This window comes from Arachis ipaensis, chromosome B08 (genome assembly GCF_000816755.2).
Source record: "Arachis ipaensis cultivar K30076 chromosome B08, Araip1.1, whole genome shotgun sequence".
NCBI classification, from domain to species: domain Eukaryota; kingdom Viridiplantae; phylum Streptophyta; class Magnoliopsida; order Fabales; family Fabaceae; genus Arachis; species Arachis ipaensis.
The window spans coordinates 3,340,245-3,349,849 of record NC_029792.2 but is presented as its reverse complement, the minus strand read 5'-3'; the positions used below and the strand labels follow the sequence as shown (position 1 = coordinate 3,349,849).

Here is a 9,605-nt window from a genome sequence, read left to right as displayed (position 1 = left end):
TAATTAAATTAAAATCAAGAATAACAAATCTACACAAGAATAATTTTATCAAATTAACAAATTATTAAAATATAAAAAACAACACAATTTAACAATCATAAAGTCAAGAACAACACCACAATACGAATTTATTAAGTTAATAATCAAAACAAGTTAATAAAAAAAATATAAATCACCATAAGAAAGAGCAAATATAGATTAAAAATAAAACAAAAATTGTAACAGTAACAGAAGAGGGAGAAAAGAAATTACCTTAGACTTTGATGAAAATAAAAAGAGAAGGGAGAGAGAGTTGGAAGTTGGAACCAAGATTTTAAAAATTAAATCCATCATTGAATCACTTTTAGTTATTAGTTTATAAATTTATTGGTTAAATTATAAATTAAATCATTAATTAGCTATTTTAAATTTTAAATTTTAAAATTTAATAAATAAGAATTAACAGTCACACCCAATTTAAATTTAACCTCCTTTCTTTATTTGTCATTTTCGGTCTGCATAGACACTCCAAACGCCACTTTACTTCTCTTTCTCCGATCTGACGCCACCCAGCCTCCAGCTAACCCCTTCCCCCAAACATCTTTGTGAACGTCCGATCGCTCCATGAGTCATCTTTCGCGCTGTCTATCCGCATGCCAACCGTGCACTCCCGCAGTCCCGTCTTTACTGTTGCAGCTCGCTGCTCACCACTACCGTTGATAACAACGACAACCACTTCGACGTTAACGCATTGTTCAAAGCAATGCAGAATTTTCATTCCGTTCTCGTCTCCCACAGCTTTGACCGCAAGATTTTATGACGGTTCTCGTTTTTTTCTTCCCTTCTTCCTCCACCATCTTCGCCATGAATCTTACAACACCGCACAGTATGGATCTAAAGGGCTACGTCTACAGCAACATGCTGGACGTGCAGTGAGAAGATATGCAGCAAAAATTTTATATATGTACGTGGATGTTATTTTTTCATGCAAATGAGATGTTTATTCTTAATGTAAATGGAGTGTTTGTTCTTTATATAAATGAGATGTTTCTTTTTAATGTAAATGGGATGTTTGTTCTTCATATGCAAACGGAATGTTTATTTTTAATTCAGTACCCGGGATTTGGATTAGAAAAAAGTGTAATTAGAGTAAACAAGAATAGAATAATTAAAATTTTTAATAGTAGAGTTAAAAAGAATTTTTTAAACTTAGATTTAGGATAGCTTTTATTTTTTAATCCTAAGTGGGCTAAAAAATCAGCTCATGTTCGTTGTTCAAATTTTTCTTTGTCTATCAAGCGACACCCATCTCAAAAACAACCATAAGTACACACAAAAAATTACAACATACCCAAACAGAATTCATATTTAAGTTATTTTGCTCAATTTTCAAAACAATCGTACAGAGGGGAGTCTGTGAAACATATCACTCTTTTATGGATTTATATGAATAATTAAAGTACTTCTACTAATTCAATCTACAAACAAGGCTGTCAATTCATAATCTCATTCTCAGTAATTTACAAAATGATGAAATGATTACTCCCCTCAAAGCAGAAATCTAACACATCATCCATAATAAACCCAATTACACAATGAAACCAGATAAAAGTTACAATCTTTATGCTTTGTAGTTTAACTAAGAAACGATATTGATTATGAGAGCTAGAGATGAAAGGCGCTAGGTTGTGTCTTTGTCATCCTTGCTTGACCGTAGGGCTCATCATTGTCCATCCGGCGGTTGTTGCGGTAGGCGGCGTAAGCGACGACATAGAGGATGACAAGGATGATCATGACAACAATGTTGATGACAGAGACCTTCCTCCAGCTCTTCTTGAGGCTGGCGAGGACGCCGGCCTTGCAAGAGTCGCACGAGTAGCAGAGCATCTGCTGGTCATTGCTCCACCGGCTGCAATCAGGGTCAGTTCCAACCAGGCCTCCGCCTTGGTTCCACACTGTCTCGTTCTGGTACACATACCCACACTCTGTTGGCGGCTTGCAACAACCAGACTACAACCACATCAACAAATTGAGTATCAAGAAAAAGGCTAAATTCAACTGTAATGTTACATATGACTTTATCAATAAGCTAAAAAATTATTCAAATATTGCTACATAGAATAGCTACTTTTCAAGCAATACAGTGCGATATTCCACAAATTTTGTTCAATCACGTAAATAGGTATTATCATTTGTTATCAGCAACGTGGCCAGTGAGTCATGCTAGGAGGCCCCCAATAATCATGTCACACTCATACCAAATAAACCCGCATTATGCAATATTAATCATGGTCTTTAAGAAATTAAATATCTTTCTATCATACCCTATGTGTCTGATTGTCTGTCACGATATCATTCTTGTTAGGTGATATTTCAACATATGTGATCGTGACTTCACCAACGACATGGATGAATGATATCCTACTGCTTTTATACTGATCTATGGTACAACCTTAGCTGCTTACTTAAGCTTTTTAATCTCTATAAATTAAATAATGTTTACTGTATATATGTTGCTACATCCTAATATCCTATATATGCGTGAGCTTATTAATGTTTTATTTCATTATTATTATTATTATTATTATTATTTTAAGGAAAAAGTGTACTTGCTATTCGAACATGGGTAGCATGCACGTGATTGGTGGAGTGACACAATTTTCGGTGGTTTATGAATAGTCAAAGCCCCCAGCATGGCCCACGTGCCAGAGGGTTATCTTATTAGTTATTACACTAGCACCGTCCAGATCTACCCATCCAATGAAGTGCATGCACAAGTAACTCTTTCTATTTCTCTACCCTACACCCATGCTTCATTTATAATCACCAACCCTAAACTTTATGGGAACCATAAATCAATAAGAAATTAGATAAGGCTATTTGTTACATAAAATATTAAGAGGAGTGTTAGGGACAGCAACTTTTGTAATTTGCAGCCATTAAATAGCTATCAATAATAATTTTAATGGTATGAAATTGGTGTAAAATTTTATTCAATAGCTCACTTTTCTTTGTTAGTTACATGCTGGCCAGAATTTGAAAAAATTAATGACCCTAGACTTTTTTTATTAACAAATTATTTTGAAAAACACTCATACAACACACTAACTTAAGAAAAAGAATATAAGAGTTAAATATAAAATAAATAAAAAAGTGCACCTGAATGGGAGAAAGTTTTCTTTGGTAGAACATATCAGCAGTTTCAGGAACGGCAGAAAGCTTAGCACAGACCTTAGAATCCCTAATACAAGAACTTATCTTGGGCCAATATGAGTCACTGGCGACCCGCTCCTCCAACCAGCCCGAGTAGTCCGACAGGTAGTAATCCAAGTAGGCCCGGTTCGGCACCACCTGGCCCGACCCTTTTTCGGTGACTACGTAGGCAAACACTATGAAGCCTATGAGGACCGCGATGACGATGAACATGACCACCAGGTAGAGTCTCATTAGGAAGGTGTTGCGGTAACACGCGCCGGCGAAACCCGCCAAGGACACCACCATGATGGTGATCCCGATGATGATCAATGGCCACTGCAGGAACCTCATGCAGTCGGTGTTGTTGGCCCTGCTGCTCAGCCATATTCCGCCGCCTAGGATCGGAACTGAGACCAGGAACGTTAAGAAGTTCAGTACTCCAATCAAGTGGTTGCTGGTCCTCATGTTTCGGGTGATCAAGAATTGTGGAGAAAGAGTGGTGTACTGTGTCGTATTTATTGCAACACTATGGTCTATGGTGTGACTAATATATTAGATTATATTAATATAAAACGACAAGTCCCGCTGCATTATTATTTATTAAGGACAGGTGTGCACTAGATTCTGTTCATATTCATTAATCCAACAAAATTACTCCAATAACCTCATCATCCTTGTTATAAAATAATTAAATAAATAAGGAAGATGTAAATATAAGATAGAAAAATATAAATATAGAACTCTAGGAATAATGTTTACTAATATAATTATTTTGATATAATAGAAGTAACTTTTAGGGTAAAAAACTATAATAAGCCAATGCCAGGCTAAAATTACGTAAATAAGCCAAAACTAAAATCGTTTCAGTAATGAGCCAAACCACATATTTATATAATTCGAACCAGAGTGGTTCAAACTCTATTCATGAATAATTCGAACCAATGCAGTTCGAATTACAAAGGGGAGCTGGTTCAAATAAATCGAACAAGGTTGGTTCAATTTAGTAATGCTAGTAATTCGAACCTAGCTGGTTCGAATTATAGAGAGAGAGAGGCTGAATCAAGTAATTCGAACCAAGTTGGTTCGAATTACACAAACCCAAATTCGAACCAGGCTGGTTCGATTTAGTGGTAGACAGAGCAGTATATATATGGTTGTAAACGTGAGTTGCTCTCATTAGAGGGTGTAAGATGGCTAGTGAGGAGAGTTTTGTGGTTTTGGTTCACCACAGAGGATCCATTAAGAAGAAAACTCGCTCCGGTGTGAAGTTCACAGATAAGGATCCTCTCTGTATTGTCGTGAACCCAACGACGAGCTATGATGACCTTGTTAGATCTGTGCTGATGAAACTTGGTCTGGAAGGTGCGAAGCGGGTTAAGAAGTTTTTCTATCGCATTCCAATCACGGTCTTGCAGGATACCGTGAAGTATGATTGTTTCACGATTGGTAGTGATGAGGACCTGCAAGTCATGTTTCTATATCGGAGGCAGTTTCCCGAGGTGAGGACACCAGAGTTGTTGGCAAAGCTGGTTGATGTGGTATCCAGCTCAGGGGGTTCGAACCGGAATACCACCACTGTAACCGCGGCAGCCGGTTCCAGTTCCAGGCTTGCCGTTGCTTCTTCGTCCGTCCCTGTGTACGAGCCAGCGGTCCAACCTGTCGCCTCCCCGTCTTTTGCTGTTGATCTCAATGACGGAGTAGGCGACGTGGTAGGATCAGTTGATATTCTGCCGAACGCTTTACAGGGCGTTCCACCGGTTGGCGTCGGAGACGGATTGTTGGGTGATGTAGAGGAGGACGACGTCGAGCCGGATATGATTGAGGATGACAGCGGCGACGAGGTTGGAGCGACTGAGCCTGCATTGGCGTTCAGTGGTTCTAGTTCTGGCACACAGGAGTATCCACCACATTTTTCCTCTTTGGACCTGGATGCCATGAGGCAGGAGGGTGTTTCAGGACACTCTGTTGGATTCGGAGCTAGAGATGCGGAAGGGACTGCTGGTCTGACAGAGTTCCAGGTTGGTCAGCAATTTCAGGATAAAGATGAGGCCCTGTTAAGTGTGAAGACTTACAGCATCCGGCGAGGGGTACAGTACAAGGTAGTGGAGTCTGATCATCGCCGTTATGTGGGCAAGTGTTCTGAGTTTGGGAATGGGTGCACATGGTTGATTCGACTGAGTCTGCGGCAGTGCAAGGGCATTTGGGAGGTCAAACGGTACAATGGACCTCACACTTGTCTTGCGACCTCCATCTCAAGTGACCACAGGAGCTTGGATTATCATGTGATTTCGTTGTTCATTATGCCAATGGTTAGGGCTGATGCATCAGTCAGCATCAAGGTGCTCCTAAATGCCACGGCAGCACACTTCGGGTTTAGGCCGACTTATAGGAGGGTCTGGATGGCGAAGCAGAAGGCTATTGCCCTCATATACGGTGACTGGGATGAGTCATACAACGAGCTCCCCAGGTGGGTGTTGGGAGTCCAGTTGACGATGCCCGGTACTGTTGCAATACTACGGACGAGCCCCGTTCGAGTTAGTGGACAAGTAGACGAGTCTCAAGCTTTTTTCCACAGACTTTTCTGGACGTTTCCACCGCTCATCGAGGCATTTCACCATTGCAAGTCCCTAGTTAGTATTGACGGCACCCATCTGTATGGGAAGTATGGGGGTACTTTGCTCATCGCGATTGCACAGGACGGGAACTCCAACATTCTACCTGTTGCATTCGCACTAGTAGAGGGTGAGAATGCAGAGTCTTGGTCATTCTTTCTCTCCCACCTTCGACAGCACGTGACACCGTGCAGGCCTAAACCGAGGAAATCGCCAGAAGATCCATGACTGAAGTAGCTGAAGTGGGCCTGCTAGTTTGACGACATGTCTGTTCGCCACTCGGCACATGCACCGGTACAACCATGCCAGTGCTGCAGAACCCCAGCTGTAGGTACCCATCTCCTCCAGCCTAGCTACGTACGGAAGCCATCTGATGTGAATGCGGTTGCCGGACTTGTCCGCAAACAGCTGCGTGCCCAACAACATCATGATGTACGCACGTGCATATCGGCGCACAGTCTCGTCATCGGCTCCCTCAGGGCACTCACCAAAAGTCTCCTGAAACTAGCTGCAGTTCACTGCGTACTTCTGAACCTGGCTAGGAGGAGGTATCACTCCAAGCATCTCCTGGAACCACTCCCATGCTGGACGCCCACCCTGGATGTATATATGGAACTCTGATAGGCAGTCGCTCACGTAACGCCCATCCACTGGCAAACCCAACTGGTATGCCACGTTCTGGAGTGTGATCGTGCACTCTCCGAACGGCATATGAAACGTGTGCGTTTCTGGATGCCATCGCTCGATGAATGCACTGACAAGGGCCTCGTCTAACTGGAACCATCTATCGTTCAGCCTTGCAAGATGGTATAGACCGGCCATCTGCAAGTACGGAATGTATCTGTCATCCAGTCGCATACCTTGCTGCCGCCGCATGCTCCTGATGCATCGCTGAGGCTGCACATGAAACCGCATAACCAACACGATAAATCATGAACAAAACATTATACTAAATAAAACCGCATAAAAATACATGAACAAGAACCACATGCAAAACAAACTCATAGACCGCACAACTAAACCGGTAACATAAAACAACTTAAGTAGAACCACTAACATAAAACAGCTTAACTAAAACCGTTAACATAAAACAGCTAGCATAAAACAACTAACACAAACCACTAACATAAAACAACTAACAGAAACCACTTACATAAAACAACTAACATAAACCACCAACATAAGAAACCAACATAAACCACTAACTTAAAAGAGCTAACATAAAACAACTAAAACAAACCACTAACATAAACCACCAAAATAAACCACCAACATAAACCACTAACATAAACCACTAACATAAACCACCAACATAAACCACTAACATAAACCACTAACATAAATCACTAACATAAACCACCTACATAAACCACCAACTAAACCACCATCTAACCCGCATGCAAAACCACTAAGTCACATATACCGCTACCACGAAGATTTTTCTGTACTAACCTCCTCGTTGATGACCCCGGCTATATGAGCAACTCCGTCCAAGCGATATAACCGTGCCAGATCGTCCCCCATCAGCAGAGTATTCCGTTCAGGTCTTCTTCGTACAGAATCTGGGTCGTTTTCTCTGGGATTTGGTGGGGTAGGGGAAGAGAAGAATAGTTCGAATGAGGCTGATTCGAACTCCTTATATAGCCGAATCACTTGTAATTCGAACCAGCTCGGTTCGAATTATGAAGGAGCCACGAGAAGTGTAATTCGAACCAGCTTGGTTCGAATTACATGGTTTGTTACAATAGGCATAATTCGAACTAGCCTGGTTTGAATTATGTGGAGCTTGAGTTCGAACCACCTTGGTTCGATTTACCTTCAACTTTTTCTTCTCTTAATTCGAACAATGTTGGTTCGATTTACTTAGGAATGTAGTTTGAACCAGGCTGGTTCGAATTACATAAAAATAGTCCTTGGTTCATTGCTGAAACGATTTTGATTTTGGCTTATTTACGTAACGCGAAACTACCCTTGGCTTATTACGGTTTTTTACCCTAACTTTTATATATATATATATATATATATTACTTAATATAAGTAGTATCCAATGTAAAGAAAGAGTATAAAAAAAGAGAGAAAATATTGTATTAATTGTTGTGTGTAAAATGCATTTGACGATGCTTGCTATTTATACATGTAAAGTGATTCCACTTTCAACTTTCATTTATTACTTTTTGTCTTTTAAATAGATTCATTCAGTCTTGAGAATGATATCCACCTAAGCTATGCGTGGTCATCCATCTTTATCACAACACTCCCCCTTGGATGACCATTTAAGATTATTGCCTCGTTAAAACTTTACTAAAAAAAAACCCAATAGGAAAAAACCTTAGTGAAGGAAAAAGAGTACAATATCCTTTAGTGATGGGGACTGACTCATTAAAAATCTTGTCAAGAAAAACCCATTGAGAAAAAAAATCTGACCAAGGAAAAAAGAGTACAGCCTCCCCCTCTTGCCAACATCATTTAATGTCTCGAAATCGGCGTATCCCAATCTCATGTACCAATCTTTCAAAGGAGGATTTTGGAAGTGACTTTGTAAATAAATCTGTCAGATTATCACTTGAGCGGATCTATTGGATATCAATTGTCCCTTGATTTTAAAGATCATGAGTGAAGAAAATTTTGGGAGAAATATGCTTTGTTCTATCACCTTTGATGTATCCGCCTTTAAGTTGAGCAATGCATGCTGTATTATCTTCAAATAAGACAGTTGGAGCTATCTTATGGTCATCAATCAGTCCACATGATGACAGAATATATTGGATCAAACTCCTGAGTCAAAAACACTTGTGACTAGCTTCATGAATCGCCAGTATTTCAACATGATTAAAGGAGGTTGCTGCTATCGTCTGTTTCGTGGACCTTCATGATATAGCTGTACTACCATATATGAACAAGTATCCTGTTTGAGATCTCCCTTTATGTGGATCAGACAAGTAGCCAGCATCTGCATAACCAACTAGTTGTGACTTGGATCCATAGGGATAAAACAATCCAATATCAACCGTTCCATGAAGATATCGAAAGATTTGCTTGATTCCACTCCAATGTCTTCTGGTTGGAGAGGAACTATACCTTGCTAGTAAGTTTACAGCAAATGATATATCGGGTCGTGTATTATTAGCAAGATACATTAGCGCTCTAATGGCACTAAGATATGGTACTTCTGGACCAAGGATATCTTCATTTTCTTCTTTAAGACAGAATTGATCTTTCTCCACATCCAAAGATCTTACGATCATTGGGGTACTCAAGGGATGTGACTTATCCATATAAAATCTTTTCAAGATCTTTTCTGTGTATGTTATTTGATGAATAAAGATCCCATTTTTTATATGCTCGATCTGCAGGCCGAGACAAAATTTAGTCCTTCCAAGATCTTTCATCTCAAACTCTTCTTTTAGAGTTTTTATAATTGTTGGAATCTTTTCAGGAGTCCTAATGATATTTAAATCATCAACGTACATAGCAATTATAATGAACCCAGATGCAGATTTCTTTATGAAGACACATGGACAGATATCATCATTCTTGAATCCGTTTTTGGCCAGATACTCAGTAAGACGATTATACCACATTCGTCCAGATTGCTTTAGACCGTATAAAGATCTTTGCAATTTAATTGAGTATAACCCTTGCGAATATTCATTGGATGGTTTAGATATCTTTAGTCCTTCAGGGACTTTCATATAGATATCCCGATCTAATGAGCCGTATAAATAGGCTGTTACCACATCCATTAAATGCATATGCAGTTTATGATATGCAGATAAACTGACCAAATAATGCAATGTTATCGCATCCACTACAGGGGAA

General features: G+C 39.9%; 1 protein-coding gene across 1 annotated transcript; it reads right to left on the bottom strand.

Annotated features, from left to right (window-relative positions):
• LOC107612625 (tetraspanin-3) lies at positions 1,347-3,708 on the bottom strand. The gene is made up of 2 exons (XM_016314321.2): positions 3,139-3,708; positions 1,347-1,989 (listed from the first exon to the last, which is right to left on the bottom strand). The coding sequence occupies exons 1-2, from the start codon at positions 3,637-3,639 to the stop codon at positions 1,645-1,647; spliced, it is 846 nt and encodes a 281-aa protein (XP_016169807.1). The 5' UTR covers positions 3,640-3,708; the 3' UTR covers positions 1,347-1,644.